Source organism: Diceros bicornis, chromosome 15 (assembly GCF_020826845.1).
Source record: "Diceros bicornis minor isolate mBicDic1 chromosome 15, mDicBic1.mat.cur, whole genome shotgun sequence".
NCBI classification, from domain to species: domain Eukaryota; kingdom Metazoa; phylum Chordata; class Mammalia; order Perissodactyla; family Rhinocerotidae; genus Diceros; species Diceros bicornis.
In genome coordinates this window covers 14,200,140-14,224,356 of record NC_080754.1, presented here as the reverse complement: position 1 = coordinate 14,224,356, position 24,217 = coordinate 14,200,140, and the positions used below count along the sequence as shown (strand labels likewise).

Sequence of the window (24,217 nt, the reverse complement as noted above, 5' to 3'; positions counted from 1 at the left end):
CCAGCTCACAATTTGGCATGTTCCTCTGCTTTAACTCAAAATTGACACTTCAGTCTTCAGATCATGTTTCTTTGCTCATATAGAATATGTAACTTTATAACCTAGCCTCTAATTGTGTTTTGTAAAATTTTAGTAGACAGATTTTTTTTTAAAACAGCAGTTTAGGTTCACAGTAAAATTGAGTGGAAAGTATAGAGGGCCCATATACCTCCCGTCCCCATGCGTGCACGACCTCCCCCACTATTAGGATCCCAGAGCACAGTGGTACATTTGTTACAATTGATGAACCTACATTGACACATCATTATCACCAATGAGAGGTCACATCAGGGTTTATGTTAGAGTTCACTCCTGGTGCTGTGCATTCTATGGGTTTGGACAAATGTATAATGACATGTGTCCACCATTGTAGTGTCATACAGAATAATTTCATTACCCTAAAAATCCTCTGTTCTTCACCTATTCATCCCTCCCTCCCACCAACCTTCTGACAACCTCTGATCTTTTTACTGTCTTTATATCTAGTTGTCTTTACAGAGCTTATAAACATTCCTCCGAAGAAAGAATGATACATAAAAATATATGAGAAAACTCTGAGGAAGCATCATTAATGAATTCTTTTCTTTTTTTTTTTTTTTTGTGAGGAAGATCAGCCCTGAGCTAACATCCATTCTAATCCTCCCCTTTTTGCTGAGGAAGACTGGCTCTGAGCTAACATCTATTGCCAATCCTCCTCCTTTTTTTCCCCAAAGCCCCAGTAGATAGTTGTATGTTATAGTTGCACATCCTTCTAGTTGCTGTATGTGGGACGCGGCCTCAGCACGGCCGGACAAGTGGTGCATCGGTGCGCGCCCGGGATCTGAACTCGGGGCACCAGAAGCGGAGCGCGCGCACTTAACCACTAAGCCATGGTGCCGGCCTGAATTATTTTCATTTTTAAGGTGATATGAGATAAATATCTGTTTTATATTCTTTTTTTGGGGGGGGGAAGTTATATACACATACAAAGCCATTTGTGACTAGACTATAATAACATCAAAGAATAATTTATAAATGAAAACAATCCTATCATCCTAATATCCTGAAAATATTTTTTCTTTTTTTCTACACTTATACAAATTTTGTTTATGTGCATGTGTTTTCTCATACTTTGTAATCCTATTAACCAACAAACGTTACCTATATTTTTACTTAAAAATGTGTTGTGTGATTCTTAAACTATTTGTGGTTGAAATTTTTAGAGGCTTTGTGCCATTCCCTCAGATACACCCATCATCATTTGTTTAGTCATTTCCAACTTGTGAATCATTATGCTCTTTCGGTTTGAGTTTTCACTTTATTTGCGAATAAACTATTGCAATCTCTATAGCAAGGATCATCCTTATACTAATAGCCTTCTTCTGACCATTCAGCTACTTAAGATAAATTCCCAAATGTATGATTAATGAATCATGGGGTATAAACATTCTCATTATTATCAACAGTATAGTTTTTTTTAAAAAGTGGAATATTTCTCACTTTGAGAGTGTTATATGTAGCCTTTAGAATTTTGCTATATTTCAATATCTCATCAGTGTCAGCTATCCTCTATACTGGTAACTCTTTCCTCCTCCATCCCTTAATTGAAACCAGGACTTTTCATTAGGGGGCATCTTCCCTGCCACATTCTCAAATAGTGCTTGTTTACTTTCTCATATCCTGATTTCCTCAAGACCAGGAGGAGAGATCGGTGCCTTCCTTGCTCTCTGTTGCTGCTTCTAAGTATTACTCCAATCCTGTAATTAAAAAAAAAAAAAATTCCTGCCCTTTATGGTTACAAGCATTTAACTATAATAGTACTTCCAAATGGGGTTATTTGTGTACCACCATCAAAATTTTTTGCCATATTTGCATACCACCATTACTACTATTAAATTTTATTCTTGGAATTATTGTAATTGTTTTACTTATATAAATTTATTTAAAGCAGAGACTGATCTAGGCACTAATATTTGTGAGGTCCACGAAATCCACTTGATATTTTAATTGTATTTTAATGTACGGTACCCAAATACATAAACATTAAATTTTTATAAAGTTTGTCCAGATTCTGAGAAGTTGGCAGCACAAATGGTATAACTTTTTGAATATCCCTGAAACTCCCTATAAAGACAGAGTAACTAGAATAGTAAAACTACTAATAGTAGTAGATAGGCGCTATTACAGGAGCACTGAGTAACAATATATCCCCATTAATAGGTGGGAACAAACCCTCAGGCCACTGTGGTATCAGCAACTGTGCAGAAAGAAACAGGGAAATTGACTGGGCTTCTGATGGCCCTTAGAACTGGAGAAATCCCCCCCCCAAAACAACAGGTGATCGCTGGAAAGATAAGCAGACTAATCTGAGAATAGCAGCAGAATTGAAGAAAGGCGTTTGAGGCACCAAATTACCAGTGCCTTCAAGGGAAACAAGAAAAGGCTTGTTGTTGCTGAAGCGGAGGAAACTTTTTAGACGTATCCCATACTGAGAAGAAACTTCAGGGAGTAGAATCCAAATTAAGCAGGACAGATCCAATAGGAGAAAGCAAAGAAGCAATTTAGATAAAAGGGAGGGATAGGAGGAAAGGAAGTACATCTCAGAAAGTACAATAGCTTATTATTAATCTCGAAAATAACAGAAGACTCGAAAATAACACTGAAGACTCTAGAAAAGCTAGCCTGGCCCACTCTTCCATGATAAAAATAAAAGTGTATTTAACTTAAACATGAGCAAAAGAAAAGGAATGGGGTAGAATCACATATAAAGATACAATAGGAGGGGCCAGCCTGTGGGGGTAGTGGTTAAGTTCCTGCACTCTGCTTCGGCAGCCTGGGGTTCACAGGTTTGGATCGTGGGCGCAGACTTATGCACCACTCATCAAGTCATGCTGTGGCAGCATCCCATATACAAAATAGAGGAAAATGGACACAGATGTTAACTCAGCTAATCTTCCTCAGCAAAAAGAGGAAGAGTGGCAACAGACGTTAGCTTAGGGCCGATCTTCCTCACCAAAAAAAAAAAAGATACAATAGGAAAAAAAAGAAAATAGAGAACAAGATAACATCCTTACAACAATGACAGCATATTAGAAAGACATGACTACAAAATAAATAAGAACTATAGCCTCATAATTCAAAATGAGCTGAAAGAAATAAAGAAAATAAGATAAGCTGTAAAAAATTTTAGAAAGGCTGGTAAATGGATCAATTGGAGAGAAGAAAGCTTACAAAAGATAGGTGACAGAATTCAGGAAAGTGTTGGAAATAATAATTTTTTAAAATCATGCCAGAAATGAAGAGCAAACTAGAACAAAAACAAAAATGTATAAACTCAAAAGCTATTTCATTAAGAGAAATAAAAAATAGGATGAGGGAAATTTTAAAATAAGTTAATAAATAATAAATTTTAAAATAAAAAAAGGGATGAAAGAGATTCAAAGAAAACGATAGGCAAAGAAGTTAAAAAATATGTATAACAGCAGACACTGAAGGAAATAAAGCAACAGACAGAAAAAATACGAGAAATTATAATTCAAGTAAAATTTCTTAAAATAAAAAATGAATAGAAAATACATATTAAGAGATAATACTGTAGTAGCAAAATAGAACGGACAACATTCGTATATTCTTATAAAAGTAATGAACAAAGTCAGTGATGGGGAAAGAAAATCGGATTCTTTTCAGCTTTTTGACAGCAATTCTTTATGCTAGAAAATAATGTAGTAACATATTTAACGTACTCAAGGAAAGAAAATGTGAACTAAGGATTTTATAGTCAGCAAAATTAAACTCTTAATATAAAGACTACATAAAACCTGTTAGAGTAACGTAAGAACTCAGGGAACATTTCTCCCATGTGCACTTCCTGAAGATTCTCCAAAAGAATACACTTCAGACTGGAAGGCATTCACATAAAGACTGGTGGTGGTGAGTGTTGAATATATATTTACATTTATCACTAAGAATGATTAATTGTTATAAGGAATAGAGTAGTAATGAATATGTGTTTTTCAATAAAGATACAATAGGTATCAAAAATGGGGAGGGCAATTGAAGGACTTTCGGCTATGGGGCATGAAGAGGTCAGTAGGAGAAAAACACATATAAAGCAGAGAAAATGTGTTAAAAACAACTGTTTCAGGGCCCTGGAAATTGACCAAAGGCGAGCATTTAGTTGAGAAGCATTTCTTCCTGATAAACCACTGGAGCTTCAGTGAGAAGCAGCAGAATCTATAGCCTTCTTGCCTAGGGACCTTCCATTCCCTTCTCTAGCTTGGTTGGTGAGAAATGTGGTTTTACCATCTTGGAGCTGGCTGCAAAAACCAGCAGCTTTTCTTCCAGGAGAGGCAGACGTACATTAGCTCTGAGGGTGGAAATCCTACGCTTTGTCAGCTAGCAGGGACAAACTTGAAAGAAACAAATAAGGGAAAACTGCAGGTTGGTTAGCTTGGGTTTGCAGTCCTACTTGGGGTGAGTGGCAGACCATGTAGACATTTAACATGAAGATGTTGGAAATCAGAGAGCCATAAAAAAGCAGAGAGTTGTTGTCTACACATCCTGGGCTGACTGGGAAATTACACACATGAGTGGGGGACATCTGAGAAAACCTGGTGAAAAAGAAAAGCTAGGGGAGTCTGGCTGCAACTTTGAATGCACTCCTTAACACACACACACACACACACACACACACATCTATGTGTGGAGAGTGGAAGCCTAACGGGCTTGAGGCATTTGAGCACAACTTGTGCCAAACTCATTGGTTGACCAACAGAGGGGCTTTGCCAACGCAGGGCAAAGCCAAACTAAAAACATAAGAATTAGAATAAAAAGCTGAACAGAGAAATCAATGGCCACACACTATGAGGGAGATAGATTTTGCAACTTAAGTATGGGTTACTAAAATGAAAAAAAAAAGCTGAGGGCAAGCCCTGGGGGCCTAGTGGTTAAGTTGGGCGTGTTCCGCTTTGGTGGCCCAGGTTCGGTTCCCGGGTGCAGACATACACCACTTGTCTGTCAGTGGCCACGCTGTGGTGGTGGTTCACATACAAAAAAAAGATGAAGATCTGCAGCAGATGTTAGTTAAGGGCAAATCTTCCTCAGAAAAACAAAACAAAATGGAAAAAAAATACCCCACAGAATCTAGAATTGTCACATTATGGTTTTTTATAAATGTCCAGTTTTCAACAAAAATTATGAGACATGAAGGAAATAGGAAAATGTTATCTGTACCGAGGAAAAAATTAGTTAATTGAACGTGACTCTAAGTAGATCCAGATTTTGGATTTAACAGAATTTGAAGCAGCCGTTATAAGTAGGTTCAAAGGATTAAAGCAAAATATGATGACAATGAGGATGACATCAATAGGGAATATATGACAACAATAGGGAACCTTAGTGAAGAAATAGCAAACTATAAAATGAACTAAATGATTGTTCTAGAGTTGAAAAGTCAATAACATAAATCAAAAATTCACTAGATATTCTCAACAAATTTGAAACGGCAGAAGAAAGAATCAGTGTATTTTATTATTGATCAACATAAATTATCTAATCTGAAGAACCAGGAGAAAAATGTTTGAAGGAAAATGAACAGAGCTTCGGAGCTATATAGGACAATATCAAGTGTCCTAACACATGTGTAATGGGAGTCATAGGAGAGGTGAAAGAGAGGGAGATGGAACAAATATTTGAAGAAACAATGGCCAGAAACTTCACATATTTGATTTTTTTAAACTTTCCCCAAAATTAATCTACACATCCAAGAATGTTAAAACCCAAAAAAGATAAGCACAAAGAGACACTAAGGCATATTATAATCAAACTGCTGAAAGCCAAAAACAAAGAGAAAATTATGACAGCAGCAGTTGTCATAATTTTGCAGTTGGAATCAGCAAGGAAAAACAACAACAAAACTCATCACTCGCAGGGGACCAATAATACAATTAATGGCTCACTTCTCACCAGAAACAACGGAGATCAGAAGACTTATTCAAAATGCTCAAAGAAAAAACAGCCCACTAAGAATTCCACATTCAGCTAAATTATCCTTCAAAAATAAAAATGAAAAAAACTGAGAGAACTTGTTGCAAGTAGATTTGTCCTGTGTGAAATCCTGAAGTAAGTCCTTCAGACAAATTGTGTCAGTCATACAATAGATTCTAACCAGCAATAAAAAGAAACGAGCTACTGATACATGCGTAAATTTCAAAACCATCATGCTAAGTGAAAGAAGTCAAGCTTAAAGATCACACACTATGTGATTACATTTATACGAAATTCTAAAAAAGGCAAAACTATAGTGACAGAAAATCAATGATTGCTTGAGGCTTTGGGTGGAGGGAAAGAGTTGACTGCAAAAGGACATAGAGTTCTTTTGGGAGTGATGGACATATACCATATTCTGACTGTGGTGATATTTACATAATTATACATTTGTCAAAACTCATTGAACTGTACATTTAAATGGATATATTTTATTGTATGTAAATTATACTTTAAAAAACCAGATAAAAAGGAAAAACAAAAAGGTAAATCCTTCAGTCTGAAAGGAAATGACACCAAAGAGTAACTTCAATCCATGGGCTAGAATGAAGAGCACAGGAAATGGTAAATGTATGGGTACACATAAAAGGCTCTCTATATATTTCTTCTCTTTTCTTCTCTTAATTTCTTTAAAGAACGTGAAATTCTTTAAACTATTAATTGTTGCACTGTACTGTTGGGTTTCTTATACATACATATAATCATATATGTGTGCAGTTTATTATATATATTATACATATTACATATATAAATAATATATATGCAATATACTTGATGATAATAATAAAAGGAGGAGATATACTGGAGCAAGTTAAAAAAAAACAAAGTCAAAAAATGGACATAGAAACAGGCACATAAATGATCCTGACGTTAGAGTTATCCAACAAGGACGTTAAAATAACTCCTTTTAATATATTCAAGAACAGAGAGAAGAAGATAAAGGAAGTAAATGAAAAGATGGACAATCTCATCAAAGAATTAAGAATCTATCAGAAACAATAACTTAAAAATATAATATCAGAAATTAAGAACTAATTGTTGGGGTTGAAAACTTACTGGAAGTCATAAAAAATAGAATTTGTGGTTTGGATAAAAGGTCAATAGAAAATTCCCAAACTGAACCACAGAAAGGAAAAAATGTAGAAAATATAGAAAAAAGTAGTAAGGATATATATAAATATAAATTTAGGCACATCATTTTCACACTAGCAACCTAATATCACAAATTTTAATGCTAATAAAAAAACATGCAAGTATTAGAAGTAATGAGTGAATTTCTACAGAATCTGAGAATGGGGAAAACTTTTCTTAATTATGACTCAAAATTAAGACCAATAATGAAAAAGAGTGATAGATTTTATTTCATAAAAGTAAGAATTATACTGCATTGGAAACAATGTCATAAGAAAGTAAGGATAGATGACAAACTGGGAAAATATTTGCAGCTTACAGCACAAGGGATTAATAGCTTTTATAATAGGACATTTTCAGCATAATAAGGATAATAACTATAAAGAATTGAAACTCATTGGTTGTTTAAATCCAAAAGAATTCATGATATTTAACACAAAACACTTATTGGTCACCTTCTAAGAACGTTAGTGAATCAATTCATTTTTAAAACTGGTAAATGAAGAGAAAGAATTAAGTATCTATTCTGCTTTTCTTATACAAATTGCACATCTAATAAATGGTGATGAAAAGAAGTTTCTCTTTATAGGAATACTTCAGACAATAAATGAAGGAATGATAGAATTAGAACATCACTATTTGGCAACCCATAATGAATCAATGGGTCTAGGCAATACTCGTCAGTGGCTTTTAACATCACACAACCAGAATTATGTGCTTCTGATGTAACTATACAACATCACGTATGAAGTACTCTTTCCAAAAAAGCAAAGAAGGTAAACAAAAACCTTAATGCGATCAAACCTCTATATCTAAATACAAGGTGAAAGAGGAACATGGCAATACCACAGGGATATGAGAGCAAAATCCAGCCTGTGGATAATTCTATAGGACAAATCATTAAATTTACTCAACAAATACATTGCAAAGGAAAAACAGGAAATATAAGATAGCTTTCAGTTTAAAAGAGACTTATCAAATGATCACAATGCATTGAGTTTATTTGAATCCTAGTTTAAACACGAACAAAATGTAAAAATAAAAATTATGAAGCTGATTGGATATTTGATGATATGAAGGACTTACCAGTTCTTTTAGTTCTGGTAGTGGCATTATGGCTATATTTTTTACAATATTCTTATCTTTTAAAGATTTATTCTAAAATGAATGGGATATCTTGGATTTTCCTCAAAGTAATCTGGGAGGCGGGCACTTGATAAGGGTTTAAATGAAACAAGATTGCCTATGAGTTGAAAATTGTTGAAGTTGTGTGTTCAGTACATGAGAGCTCATGATACTATTCTATATAATTTTGCATATGCTTGAAATTTTCCACAATTAGAGGTTTTTAATTTTTTCATGAATCACCTAAAATCATCTCCAGTTCTGCCAACTATATGTTGGCAGACTACACTTTGAGAAAAACCAAACATTCTCTCTCTTCCTAAATTTACCGTTCATATCCTCTAACCCAGGGGTTGTAAAACTATGGCCTGTGGGCCTAATCTGGCATGCTGCCTGATTTTGTAAATAAAGTTCTATTGGATCACAGTCAGGCCCATTGACTTACTATTGTCTATAGGTACTTTCATGCTACAATGGCAGAGTTGAGTAGTTGTGACTGAGACTGTACAGACCACAAAGTCTAAAGATATTTGCTGTCTGGCCCTTCAAAGAAAAAGTTGACTCCTGCTCTAATCTCCCAATCATCATCCATTATTCTTTGAAGATGGTGGTATCTGTATTGTAAATCTCTTATCCTGCCTAAACTCTGATGCAACCCTGGGTGAATTCAGTGACCATGCAGATGACCTATCCAATATCTCCCTCTCAGTTCCTCCCACTGTCATCTCTGCTGTCTCCACTCCATTTCAGCCATCTACCCTCACAATCTCATCTGGGCCATTATCACCACACATATTTGCTCCATCTACAAAATCACTAATTCAAACTTATAAACACCTCTTCTTCCATTTTTTTTGTGCAACTAGTCCTGTCTCAGCTGCTCTCTGTCCTCATTGGGTCTTTTAATGAGTTGATCTTTCTACTTTCTCTCAATACATCAGCTTTCTTTCTTTGCTTCCTTCTTTAACTAAAGTTCCAGAGTCCACCATTTCAATAACATTCTTGCTAATACCCCAAATCCCTTGGCTCTTTTTTTTTTTTCCCGTCAATCTAAAGAGAATCCAATTGTGGTGGACTCCAACTACCTACATTTTAATGCCCAGGCCCAAGCAGCCAAGCACTGCTGGAGAAAGCCACAGTGCAAATTGTTTCCACCACAATTTCATACTGTACTCAAATGGATGTTCAGCACTAACCAAAACTGAGGCGCTGCTTCTCCGGCTGTGCTGTGGTGGCGTCCCACATACAGCAACCAGCAGGATGTGCAACTACAACATACAACTGTCTACTGGGGCTTTGGGGAGAAAAAGGGAAAAAGGAGGATTGGCAATAGATGTTAGCTCAGGGCCAGTCTTCCTCACACACACACAAAAAAAAACAAAACAGCTTCTGTTAAGGTGATCAATAACTTCCGTGTTCCTAAGTACAATCCAGTAGCCATTTTATCCTCTCAGAAACATCAGAATCAATGGCTACTCTGTTTATGAAATACTATCTAGGTTTTTCTGACCCCGGTTTACTCCCGCCTCTTTAGTTACTCCTCTGTATCTTTTGAAGATTCATCTTTCTCCATCTATCACCATGGACTCTGTTGAAGAGCCCCATTGTGTTTCTCACTTGATTTTTTCTCCCTAATTTCTTTCACTCCCACACTCAGCACCCACACTCAGATGGCTCACCAATTTGCGTCTTCAGCTTAAACCTCTCTCCTAGATCAGGAATTGTATATCTAGCTGTTTACCTGACATCTCCTGTATGTCTCAACTTCATGTCTAACTCAACATGTACAAAATCAAACTCAAAGTAATCCCTGCATGATCTGATCATCTTCTAGTGTTCTCTAACCCAATGAGTAATTCCTCCATTTTTTCTGTTCCACATATTTGAAGGCAGAACATCATCCTTGACACTGCTTTTCATTCCTTACTCCACATATGCAATCCACCACCAAATCCTGTAGGGTGAATCGCCTAAACATGTTTCTAATCTGAACATTTCTCTCCGTCTACCTCATTGCCACCCTACTCAATGTTACCGGCATCTCTCACCTAGATTTCTGCCATTGTCTCCTAACTGATCCACGTTACCCTTTCTGCTCCTCTTCAATTCATTCTCTACACTTTGGCCAGAAGGAGTTTCATAAAATGCAAAACAAACAAATCAAAACAGCCAGCTTTCAATTAGTTTCCGCAGCTCTTAGGATAAAGACAAAACTTTTCCAGACTAATCAATCTCTCTAGACTCATCTTCAACTGATTCCCTTTCAATCCCTCTGCTCCAGCAGTAATGGCTTTTAAAGTCCCCACAGCTATCGTTTCTCCTTCCTACCACAGAGCCTTTGTACATCCTGTTCTTTGTAAAACTGTGTTCCCCACATGCACGTGATTAACATCTGCTCCAGCATCACTTCCCCAGGAAACCTTTCTTGATTTTTCTATTATATTCTCTCATAACACTGTCCACTTTCCCACTGCAAGAGCACTTCTCACTGTTGCAATTTGATATTTGTTTGCTTTTTTGCTTAACGCTTGTCTCCTTTCATTGGACTTCATGATTCCAGAGGGCAAAGTCATGTCTGTATTGTACACCACTGCATCCTTGGTGTCTAGCACTGTAAGCACCCAAAAATATTTACTGGATAAAGATTAAATACAAGAATTTAAGGAGAGCCAGCATTCAAGTTTAAGAACAAACTATGCTGTAAAAACAGACACATAAATCAACAGAGCAGAATAGAGAGCACAGAAATAAACCCACACATATATGATCAATAAATTTAAGATAAAGGAGCCAAGAATATTCAATAGGGAAAGGATGGTCTCTTAAATAAATGGTGTTGGGGAAACTGGACAGCCACATGAAAAAGAAAGAAACTGGACCTGTACCTTACACTATACACAAAAATCAACTCAAAATGGATTACAAAGTTGAACCTAATTCCTGAAACCATAAAACTCCTAGAAAAAAACATAGAGGGTAATCTCCTTGACATTGGTGTTGCTAATGATTTTTTGGATTTGACATCAAAAGCAAAGGCAACAAAAGCAAAAATAAAGTGGGACTACATCAAACCAAAATCTTCTGCGCAGCAAAGGCAACCATCAACAAAATGAAAAGGCAACCTACTAAATGGGAGAAAATATTTGCAAATCATATATCTGATAAGGGGTCAATATCCAAAATATAAAGAACTCATACTACTCTATAACAAAAAAATAAAAATCCAATTAAGAAATAGGCAGAAGAACTGAGTAGACATGTTTCCAAAGAAGACCTCCAAATGGCCAACAATGTTGAGGATATGAAAAGATCCTCAACATCACTAATCATCAGGGAAATGCAAATCAAAACCACAATGAGATAGCACCTCACACCAGTTAGAATGGCTATTAACAAAAAGACAAAAAATAAGTGTTGGTGAGGATTCAAAGAAAGGAATCCTCATACATGTTTGGTGTAAGTTGGTGCAGCCACTATGAAAAACAGTATAGAGATTTCTCAAAAAATTAAAAATAGAACTATCATACAATCCAGCAATCCCACATCTGTGCATATATTTGACAGAAATGGAATCACTATCTAGAAAAGATATTTGCACCCCCATGTTCATTGCAGCATTATTTACAATAGCCAAGACATGGAAAAAAACCTAAGTTTCCATCAATGGATCAGTGGATAAAGAAAATATTCCAATATACAGTGGAATATTATTCAGTCATAAAAAAGAAGGAAATCTTGCCCTTTGTGACAACGTAGATGGACCTTGAGGGCATTACGCTAAGTGAAATAGACAGAGAATGACAAATTCTGTATTATCTCACTTACATGTGCAATCTAAAAGACAAAACTAAACTAAATTCTTAGATACAGAGAACAGATGGGTGGTTGCCAGAGGCAGGGCGTGGGGGCAAAATAGCTGAAGGTGGTAAAAAGGTACAAATTTCCAGTTATAAGAGAAATAAATCCTGAGGATGTAATGCACAGCATGATGACTATAGTTGATAATACTGTATTGTATATTTGAAAGTTGCTAAGAGGGTAGATCTTAAAAGTTCTCATCACAAGAAAAAAATTTGTAACTGTGAGGCGATGGATGTTAACTTATTGTGGTAATCATTTTGCAATATATACATATATGAAATCATCATGTTGCACACTTAAAACTAATACAATGTTATATGTCAATTACATCTCAATAAAACTGAAAAAAAAAGTCAAAGAACAAACTATGCCTCTAGGCAGGGTAATAGCATGTAGTTAGACCGAACTTATCACGATTATATTATCAAGATTATATTGCTACTGTTACTACCACTTCTATTATTATATTACTCTTCTTATTATTCGTATTACCCCCCTCCTCCTTCTGTTACCATTACCCATCCTCCTCCTCTTCCTACTTCCAATAACAATATTAACAGTCCCCAGAGTCTTTTGTTATCATCTGGAAATTATAGCCACATTGTACTCTTATAACTACAGATTTTTAAATGCATCAAAATCTTACAATCTGAAGCATCATGGGATCCAGTAGCATTCAAGTTAAGGAAGGCTCCATTACAATAACCCAAGGCTTTACTCAGAGAACTGGGTTTCCTGGAATGACCGGAAGCTCCTAACCTAGGAGGAAACCCTGTCAAGTGAAAACGAAAAAGGAGCAAATGCCAAACTGTGTGTTACATTCCCGCCCTCAGCACTAACCCACACAGGAAGAAAATACTGTGAAAAGAGAACAGAATCCCTCTCAGCTGGGCCCTCGGGGAACATGGGCACAGGGTTTAGACACGGTTTTGTGAGCAGACAGGGGAGGAGAGAAACTCAGATGACAGCAGCAAGGAAAGAGGAAGAGGTGTCAACCGCCTCTGGTCGCTCAGCATTTGCACATTTAGATTCTTCTACACGACTTCAATTTGCACTTGATTCTGCGCTTCATAAGTGTTTGTACTTTGTGCTTTGCTTACCCAATTGGCCTGTAAACTTGAAGATCTCACAGGGATATAAGAGGAAAATGGCACAAGTGAGAGAAGATCAAAAGAAGAAAGAGGAAAAACTGTGTCATTGGGTGAGGAGTCGGCAGGGCTTTCCAGTGGCAGCTGCCTTGTCTGAGTTCAGCGTCTACCCTTTAGCTCTACACCAGGCTTACACTTTCGGCCACTCCATGGTAAAGAATTTTTTTCCCTTTCTGTTTTGCTCTTTTCTGTTTTGCTTCCTTTGTACACAAATACACAATACCAGAACTATTTCTCTAATACTGAGGCCATTTAGTTTTTTTAATCTCGTCCAGCTGACCAGCAGCAAAGTTATAATCAGAAGACTAGGAATTTTCCAACCCCACAGGGTGTAGACACGGCTTCCGCCTCTCCAGTGATTTGCCATTTTTAGTAGCTACAAGCGTGGCTCCCTTGGGTTGCCCATTATTTTAAGAAATATGCTTTCCTTAAAGGCAACACCACTCTCCTGTCTAGATAATATATTGTCTCTTCTCCATTGCTGTTTTCATGTTGAGCCATCCTATATCCTATTTCCTATAGGCTACATCAATCCATGTTGCCAATTCTTGATGGAGCAGACATTAAGAGACGCAATAGTATAGTTTACAGATTTAGGCAGAAGGTACGAAATCTATGTCTAAAGCCGAGGTTAATGTGTACTTGTGCTAATGTATGGCGAATGTCTCGTTGGCCTCCAAATTAGGCAAATACAAAGAGAGGGAGGAGGACTCATTTTTGATAAGAACTAAGAGATAGAGTTCACTCATTACTATTATTACTATTCTTGGTGAAAACTACCATTTACCAAACCCTTACCATTTGGCAGGAACTATGCTAAGTGCTTTACACAGATTATCTCATTTAATCACCAAAATAATAGTACTTATGAAGGAGGTACTATAATTATCCGTATTTCTTATATAAGGAAACAAAAGGTTAGAGACTTGTAACAACTTGCCAAAGATGATATATATAGTAAAAGACAAGCCAACATTCAAATCCAGGCTACCTGACCCAAAATTGTGTAGCTAAACATTGTTCTATACAGGTCTCCTTATTTCCCTTTACTCAACCTCACCTTATCCCCAATTGAACTCAAATACTTTTTTTCCTCTTCTTGGAAAACAGCAATGTAAATAGGGCATTGTAAGGTCATGGAGGAGGAGGCCCTGGTCTATAGGTGAACTGTTTCAATACCATGGTCTTATCTCTTGATATGAAATGGAGAGGAGATAGTAAATCCACACCTTCTGCTCATCATGAATCAGCTCCGTGCCTCCTCTAACATAGCCTTCATGAGTTAATTTTTGTTGGTTTTTTTCTATTACCAGGCTACTTTGCCCCTGAGTTAAAAATATTCCATTTCCAGTGCATTTTCTATTTGTTGGCTTTCGTCTTCATTTTTTTCCATTAGTAGAAATGGAAATCATTTATTTTAGGACCAAGCAATTTAGGGTAGGCATTATTATCATCATTTTCCAGATGGGCTCAGAGAAGTTACATGACAGGCCCCAGGTGAAATTCATTTCTAGCCAGAAAGTAGCTAGAACTTAAACCTAGGATTCCTGCCTCCAAATGCAGGCCTCTAAAACAGGGATGTGTGAATGCTACATGTCCAGCAGCCTCCTTGGCACTTTACTCACCTTATGCTAAATATATACACAGCCACTTTCATAAATTCTCCCACAAACCTGCCCGGCTTCCTTCCCCTCCCATCTTAGTGAATGGCACTACCATTCAGATATGTGTGCCAGACACCGGGTGTCGTCTTCAATTTTTCTCTCTCCTTCACTCATACTGCAATTGTCCTATATCCACTCTATTACCAATTCATATCTGTCTTATGCCCAACTCATAAAATTTAACATTTTCTTTCTATATCTACCCAAACTACCACTCTGTCTCCTCTGGGCTACTGGGCTTGTCTCCTAACACATCTCTGCCTTTTCCTTCCTGTCTACCTTCACTCCATTCTCATACTGAAACCAGCATGACGTTCTTATAACACAAATACAGTCAGGCCATAAATGTCATGCCATCTTTTTGTTGAAAATATTTCAATGTCTTCCCATGGCTCTTAGATAAAAATTAAAACCCTTAATCTCTGCACTGCAGTCCCAGTGGTATTTTTCCATTTCCTCAAACTCTACAAAGCCCTCACACAAGCTGTTCCCTCTCTCTGGACCACTTACACATCTCCCACCTCCTAAATGATGTTAATGTCTCCTCATTCTTCAGGCCTCAGCTCAGGTGTTGCTTTCTCAGGGTCAGTTTCCCTGGCCTTTATTACATGCTCTCTCACAAGATGGTTGTCGTCCTTATGACTTATCACTGTTGCAATTTTACATTTACTTATGGAATTATTTGATCAATTTCTGTCCTCCTTTCCAGGCAATACCTCTTTCTGCTCAACTTTTGTGTATTTAACACCATGCCTAGCACATGGTTGGCTCATAATGCATATTTGTTGAATGGATGAGAACTGAATGAAAGTATGTGATTCCTTCCCTCTACACAGTTACGCTTACCATTTGTCTGGATGAGTAGGTTGTAGATTTTAGTCCAGATGCCCTCTGGATACAGAGTAAAGCTACATTCGTACTTCCCAGTGAGTGAGGAGGACATGTTCCTTAAGTGCAAAGTCCACTTCAACACATTCCCGGGAATTTCTCTGGAAGTCACCAGTGACTCACAAGAACTCTCATTGGCACAGTAGGAGCCATACTGGGGATGATAAAGGGCAATCAGGTCCAAATTATCAGTGACCTTGGACCATTGCATCTGCACCAAGAAGCCTTTCTTCCGTATTTGGCAGGTCAGGTTGACATCAGAGCCAGGTAAAGCATAAATGTCTTCATTGAACCTTTCTTCCCATACCCCTGAAAAAGAAGGACATGAGCCATCAGTTTGTGTCCTTCGCATGAAGTGACTCAATTTAAAACCTTGGTCACTTTGATGAGGTGAGGGAGCAACTGAGGAATTTTCTCCCTAGCTGCCTTAGTGGTAGGAGAGAGCTTGTACATGATCCAGATAGAGAAGCATGATTCTCCATGTAAATGAGGAGGCATTTGCTTAAGGACACTAGGGGAACTTGTTGACTTCTGAATATCCATCTCTTTGTCTGTTGGTCTGTCAAAAAAATAATTTAAGGTCTCTGACTACCTGTGAACAGACTTAAGACTATTTAAAAACTGAAGTCCATCAGCAAACTTATGACAGCTATTCTTACAATGAGTATAATGGCTTTTTTTGGTTATGAATCAATAGCTCTATATAACACACAAACAGTATTTTCTGAAACTGAGAAAATAACTATGTATATAACATAGGCTTTTGCATAGACTATCTTTTTTAATCCTCACACACCAAAGAGTGATGTTGCTAGTATTCTTCATCAAAGAGGACACTGAGGCACAGAGAGACTAATTGATTTGCTTATAGTCACATCTCAGTAAAAAACCATGAATTCAGTTGCCTAGAGTCCATGCTCTTTCTATAACCGTCATAACCTCCAAACTGCCTCCCAAATTAGTTGGGAAGAGTAAGAAACTTGACATTCAATATATGAGGATCAAAAAGGCCTTTCGCTTCCATGTAGTTAGGGTTCCTCAGGAAAAGAGGGGAGAAAATACCTCAGGCGGAGTTTCCATGAAAGATAAACCTTTGGTCAGCATCATCTATAATCAACACTTTGAAATACTAGACATAAAAGAAGATTCTCTCCTATCAGCTCTCTGACCAAATGGTACAGGGCACTTAAAATATGTTAAGCATTGAGCCTTTGACGTGCCTTCAATAGTGTAGCCTCAATTTTAGAATTAACATGGAATACTCTTACAGGAATGATATATTATTGTGACAAGTACCACTGAAGCTCACAAAGGGAAAAGATAAAAAGATGACAAGCAACTGAGAAGAAACAAGGCTCTCAAAGGTACTTGACAAATGGGAATTATTACACTTTTATGGATACAAAACTTTGGGTAGGCAGAGGTTAGTACAGATTAATGTAGCTCCCTGTGAGTTCTCCTTGGCCTGATAATGTGCCTCTGATCCTATCCACAGTATTATATTCCAAAGTCTCCTTTGATTTAGAAATTCTCCTTAAAACCTTCGTATCTCTATCTGAAAAGCACAGTTAATTCTTAAGACACTCGGGCTCACTATAATGCCCCCAGGCAATGGAAAGCAGAACTAATCTTTCCTCCTGCTATTTTTAAATAGGCCCTTTAGGCACTGGTTCCCACTGTCTTAAGGACCCAGTTTGTCTCTTAGGTCCATACCTACAGATGCCTCGTTAAAATTCAATGTATGTTCAACTCCTAAAGACATTAGCATTTGGAGGAGAAATGCTTGTTATATCCAAAACAAAAAGGATACCTGAGAGAGAGAAAAAGTTGAGCAAGGATCTCTGAGCATTGAAGGCTTTGTGATTTTTTTAGTATTCCGGAGTTTTTCTGACTACCATTTGGAGAGCATTTCATTTCCAAGAAGCACAATTTCCCAGTGACTCCAGAGATCCTCTTAGGAAGGAAATGGGTGAAAATGTCTCAGAGCAGTGGCACAAAACACTCATTGCCTTCTTGTTTTTAGTGTTCGTTAGTAATCATTTCTAGACTCTAACATCTCTCCAGTATCTGCCACTTTTAAATACATAACTGAAAACCTTGGTAACGATCTGCCTTTGGTGATCAATTTTGGCAGCAGTCACAGACATTTCAAAAGAACGGAGGCCCCATTTGCCCCTAAAGCAGCCAATCTGACAAGAGAGGACAACAGGAATCCTTACCCCTGATAAGATGTATCTGGATGATGGAGTAGACAGCACAGTATGTCCATCTCTTCTCCATCGTTTCCCGAAGGCCTTACATCAGCATTTCCATAATGATCGCAGGAGCCAATTGATGCTTTTAACGAAGCAAACTCCAGCCACCCTATTCATGCTGAAAAACCCCAAATCTACCACATGCCTGGGTCTGTTTATCACTTGGCAAGACCCCAGGAAATGAAACGTAGACAGGAAAGTAGTGTGGTTCAGAGCTAAGTATAACCTTCAACAGAACAATGTTGAAATTGTTCTCTGAAATCTTGTGTATCACCTTCGTTAAAAGGTTTTTCAGTACCCAAAGATTCTCTCCTTCAGGATTTCTGTGTCAGTCAAGCTGCTTCTAAAATCCAAACAAAGGAAATCATGCAGAGCAGTTCATAATGTGCTTTTTATACATTTCTTTTCAAGAGTACAGAGTCATTTAACAAATGTGAGCTTAGTGTCTTTCATAATAGTTTTTCTGTTCAATTTTACAATATGTTTCCTTTCAAGAATTGCTCCAGGGTGAAAGAACAAAGAATTAACACAGTTAATTTTAATAAAGTCTGACAAGTAACAGAGGGTAGCATCAGCTATCAAACTGCATTTTACTGTCTCCCCTCTTGCAGGGAAACCCACCTTTCCTGCGCGTGGAGAAGGGAGGGCTCCTTTTCCTCCCTTCTCTGGGACAAGCTAGAGCTCAGGTAGGGATGTCTCCCACCCTGCTGGCTGGAGGCCTTTTTTGCTGACAGCAGAAGAGCTTGTCTGTGCCTCAGCCAAAAACCATATAGAGCAAGGCCAAAGCAATCAGAATCCAAAGGCAGAGAATCTCCTAGCTTAGCCAGCCACCAGGCCTGCAACATCTGGCCAGTCACTTCCGTTGACAGAGGACTCAGCTTAGGGTTCAGGGAAGTGACTCCTAGCACGCGATGACTGTTCCCTGCCAGATACCAATGTACTGGTTTTCCAGCTTGGGATAAAATAGGCCATCTTCACCTTCCAACATTAAGAAGACAAGCATTAGGCTGAGGACTACAGCGTCAGTTCACGTACAAAGAAAAAAAGCGAATAAATATAGGTGTCTGCATACTGCCGTATGAGAGATTGGTGAGATATTCTGTGACTCTCATCTTCACTACAACAATGTAGGTATTGCCAGCAAGCCTGAAGACGAACGAGAAGGCTGAGCTGTGTTTCCAAGGTGGTTACCCTTTTGAGGTCAGAGGGAGATAAATCAGGCCAGGTTGTCACCATGTATCATGTCATCGGGTGTCATGACATCATGTCATGTCATCATGGATATACTGATCTGTCCCTATGCAAGGACCTGGCGGGAATATGGATGATGCTGAGACATAAGGCATCACCCTTGCCATTCAGGAGATTAGAATTTAGCTGGGAGAACAGAGAATTGCATATGGCGAAACAAGGGCTACTGTCTTCCTGGATGTCCAAGCTACCCTCTACAACACCGCTGCAAATACTTGCCATGACAATTGTCATACTTACACATTACTACTCAGCTAATGATGTTGCCTGCAAAGGCCAGAAGATGGAGTTACTTGTTCATAGTCCAGGGCTTCCCAAAGCTGTATTCCCACCCCCACCCCCACCTCCTCACTAAGTTTCAGATCACTGGAGGTGTTGGGTCAGGCGACGCTGACAGGGATGTTTTCAGGGAGGGCTGGGAAGTTCAAAGCCTTTGATTAAAAGGCAGGAGGAGACGCCATTGCCCTCAGTGTCTTCAACTCTTCCCTTTTCCCGCTGGAAATTCCAGTAATTCACAGTGATGGAGTATAGTGGCAAAAACAGGCTAAGAGATCTACTGGGATGATCTTGATCTGTACGTTGGTGTTCCTATTAAACTGGGACACATTACAGGCCTGGGGAAGGATTTCAGTTACCTCACTCCACCTGTCATAGAAAGAGGAATTTACCCAAGTGGACATCAATAAAAATCTAAATTTATTAAGTTCTCTAAGAACAATATCTCCCCTTGAAGCATTTAGAGGTCTCCCATCTCTTATTACTTTAAAGTAAAGCAACTCTTCACACACAAAAAATTCCCTCAAATTCAGAAAAAAGGGAAATTGTCATTTATTTTCCAGAGCTACAGAATCAATTTTAGTGGAATTCTTGCCTCTCATTGGGGTTGGGGTGCGCAAGGCACCTGTTCATTGGCCACTGGGCAAATCTGCCCTCTCTGGGTATTATTCAGAGCTTGGTTCATGGTTTTTATACCTAGAAGCCTCTGTGGCCTGGAGTCATCAGATTTGACTGGTTTTCCTTTGGGACTCACCCAGGCTCTAGGAGAAGACAAATTTCAGATGCCCACAGAATATTAATTGAACGCACCTGGTGTCCGGCAGCTGCATAACCCAGGAGACAGCCCCTCCATGGCTGTTTGCATGCAGCAGGTGGCAGCAAAACCCTGCAGACCTGCGCTGCTGTCCCAGGTGGTGGGAATTGCCTCCACGGCTTTTCAATCCTGATAATACTTTCTAAAGGCCCTTTCAGCGTGGGGATAGGCATTCTCTATACTTAAAAATAACTCTTCTGTGGAAGTCATGAAAATCTCTTCTATTATTCTCCCTGTTCACCAAATCCCAATTGCACAGCATTTCTTCTGCCTTAGATTAGAGTCTCCTGCATAAAAAGAGAAAACAGAAGCAGCCAGTTTCACACACAAAAGGAAATCTTGAACTTCTTGAACTTCAGAGGCGAATTCAATTATTTACAAAGAGAAGCGGGGGTGCACATTATTTCTGCTAGAGGCAAGCCATAATTGTGTGTTTTGGGCACACTTTTTAAGTGCTCCATCTAAACAGTTACCCTCAACGAGAAAAGAACATTTTCAGAAATAGGAAGTTGAGCAAAACGTAAACTTACTTCTGTGGTTTTCATAGAGGTTAACTCAAATATTAAGGCTAACTATCATAAAAAAATAAAATAAAAATGTGGGGTGTTATACCTTTGCACATGTTTCTTTCCCAAAATACTTAGAAAACATGATACTTAATCTTTCAGTTAATCAAAACATCTTTATTGAGTGCCAACTCATGGGATTACTGAAGAGGCATAGTTCTAGGCGATTTTAAAATACAAATGATAAAACACAGCCGTTGCTCTTAAAGCACTTACTGTTTGGCTGGGGAGAAGCATCCACATACACCAAAAGAGTCAAGAAACATAAAGTACAGAACCGAATGAGTAGGCAGCACGGGACTTTAGAAAAGGAGGTGATCGCTTAGGAATCAAGTGAGCTGGGAACATCTCAAGTGTGGAACCTACACTTGGCTTCATATTATAGAAGTGAGTCTGGTGGAAACTAGGAGGTAAGTCATTCAGGATGGGGGAAAAAGTAAGAGCCAACACTTGGAAGTGTTGAAGTTCAAGGCTAATTCATTGAATCAGCTGTTATTGTGGAGCAGAGGCTTTACTGGGGAGTTTGGGGGCAAATAAAGCCATCCAAGGGATGAGCTTATATTATGGAGGCTTTGAATTTTGGGCTATAGACTTTTTTCTTCATGTCAAAGAGGTTATAAGTTTTTCAGCAAAAGAATAACATATTTAAAGTAACTTTTTAGAAGGATGAATTTGGTAGACATGTGTAGATTGAATAAAAGAAGGGAGAAAAGGGAGGCAGAAGACCTGTTAGGAGTCATATTTCTTTAGACACCTGAGGATGAGAGCCTGATGGTGGCAGTGGTTATGGCAAAGCGTGATGGGGGCATGGACATTACAAAGAAAGAGGAGGTAAGTCTTGGTGTTCAATTGGACATGGAATCAAAATCTCCTCTGCAGTTTCATGCAGGAGAATAAGGAGAAAAGAAAAACTGTAATAGAGCTGGATTCCTGCAGGAAGAGCCACACTACCCAAGGAGCAATTGTCAAGGGATCATTGGACTTTGGACAAGAAGTGAGGAATAACCTGTTAGGGTCAGGTAGAGGCCCTGCCTCCATGAGAATCGAGTTCCTCCTTTTGGTTTTCTACTCAAATTTTATAAGCTTTAAGAATTACTATCTAATGGAAAAGAAAGAATTTCATGAGACTTTCAGCATAGCAACCTGTTTTATCACCATCATTTCCACCATGCTCAATTCTATTCATTAAAGACTAATTTTAATTTAATACATTTTTCCAATGACAACATCAATATGTCTCATTATCAGAAAACATTTTAAAAGGATAACAAAGCAAATAAAAATCAGCTAGAATCTTAACCATTCAAAGACAACCAGTACTTTTATTTTGCCTTATATCTTTCTAGACTTTTACATAAATATGCACAGTCATGGGTCGATTAATGATGGGGATACATTCTGCTGTTTTGAGAAATGCGTTGTTAGGCGATTTCGTCATTGTGGAAACATCATAGAGTGTACTTACACAAACCTAGAAGGTATAACCTACTACACACCTAGGCTGTGTGGTACTAGTCTTATGGGACCACCACCATACATGCAGTCCATTGATGAATGAAACGTTAGGCGGCGCATGACTGTATATTATGAAGAAAAGTGATTTTTAGTATTTTTACCACAGGGACTCTAAGCTGCGCTTTTTTTCACTTCATAATATATTGTAGACATAGACACATGTTATAGAACGAAGATAAACTTCTTTCTTTTTAAATAGTTGCATAATATTTTATTGCATGGATGTACAGAAAAATAATTTTTAAGTCAGATAAATATAAAATTTCTACTGCATATTTTACTTCAAAAAATAGAATTTAAAAATTCAATTGAATAATTATAGTTAGTAATCTTTGAATATTTCTTTTCAGTAGTAATCTGAAATAAGGAGGGAGAGAGGGAGAGAGGGAGATTGAGAGAGAGAGAGAGAGAAAGAGAGACCTTGATTTTGCCAAAGCCCTGGGAAGCTAATGTTGATTCACCAATAACTCAATAATGTTGACTTTTGCAGAAATGCATTTTGAAAACCATTAATATTTCTAGGGCTAAGTTAACATAGCCAGAATTAGAAGAAATAGTTTAAATTCTACATTTTACCTGGTTTCAAAACATTGAAAATTTATTTAAAATGTCTCTTCACATTCAGTGGAGAAAAAAGAACACCTTGAAAAACTGAGAAGCGTTGTAATTGATTTTAGAGCTTAAAGACGCTATGGAGCCAAATCACAAACTGTGATCCTTTCGTAGATTGCTACAAAAATAGTGTTAACCACATTTATTTTTACAACTATAGATTCACATAGAGAGGTTGTGTTTCTATACTTGGTGGAAACAATAGGCTGGCGAAGTCAACCAAAGACTGGATTTGACTTTTTGCCAGTAGCCCCCTCCTCTTTTTTTCCAGTAATTTCATTTTAAATGGAGTTCTGATTTTGAGAGCCAGAGGGGGAGAGACAGACCACTCTGGTATTTGTTGCTTTTATAATGGTGACGCTCCATGCAACCTCAACTAAGTAATGTTATCAGGAAATAGGAGGTTGTGATTAATAGCATTTCCCAGGTAACTGAGATCTAAACCAAATTCTTTGCTTGGGCTGGGAAGGATTGTAATGGGAAGGGGAAACGAGTGGGATAGAAAGTGAGTCCTTGTTGCCGAACATCTTTTTAAAAGTATTGTTTCACACTGCTGGTCAGTGAACACCTTGTAATGAACATTATTCCATTTTATTTGGTGATTGAGGATCTCACAGAGATCACGGACATTGTTCTGAACTTCAGACCCCTGAGTGGACCATAAGAATACAAAGGAGAGTTGTGAAAAAACATACTCTCCTCCTCCAGAAAAGAAGTCTAACTCTTGAAAGATTTGCCTACTTTGTGGAAGAGTCAAAAACAGAGCCATGAGCTTGCTGGCACAAGAAGGTGGTCTATTTTCTGTCGAGGTCTATAGAATATTGGAGCTAGAAGGAACTGTACTGATCATCTGGTATAGAGAGAGCCCTTCATTTTACACATGGAGACACTGAGGCCCCAGAGGTAAAAGTGCTTTGCCCAAGATCGAAGTGTTTGTTATAAAGAATCCTGTACTACTCGTTACAGTGAGTCTTATCTTACACTATTAAACTATTCACCTTAACATATTCGACAGTTGAAAGCAACCATTCTTCAAGTTAACATGCAA

The 24,217-nt window shown here is 38.0% G+C and overlaps 1 protein-coding gene across 2 annotated transcripts in view; it reads right to left on the bottom strand.

The window, feature by feature from the left end:
* Window positions 1-18,363, bottom strand: part of CD96 (CD96 molecule) — a 91,524-nt gene extending 73,161 nt beyond the window's left edge. The window contains exons 1-2 of one of the 2 annotated variants that reach the window (XM_058555763.1): window positions 18,100-18,362; window positions 15,839-16,189 (exon numbers count right to left, since the gene is read on the bottom strand). In XM_058555763.1, the coding sequence (XP_058411746.1) occupies window positions 15,839-16,189; window positions 18,100-18,160 (412 nt within the window). In that variant the 5' untranslated portion in view covers window positions 18,161-18,362. Of the gene's footprint in view, window positions 1-15,838; window positions 16,190-18,099 lie in introns of both variants that reach the window. The other variant, XM_058555764.1, reaches the window with a different exon arrangement.
* Window positions 18,364-24,217: the final 5,854 nt, after the last annotated feature.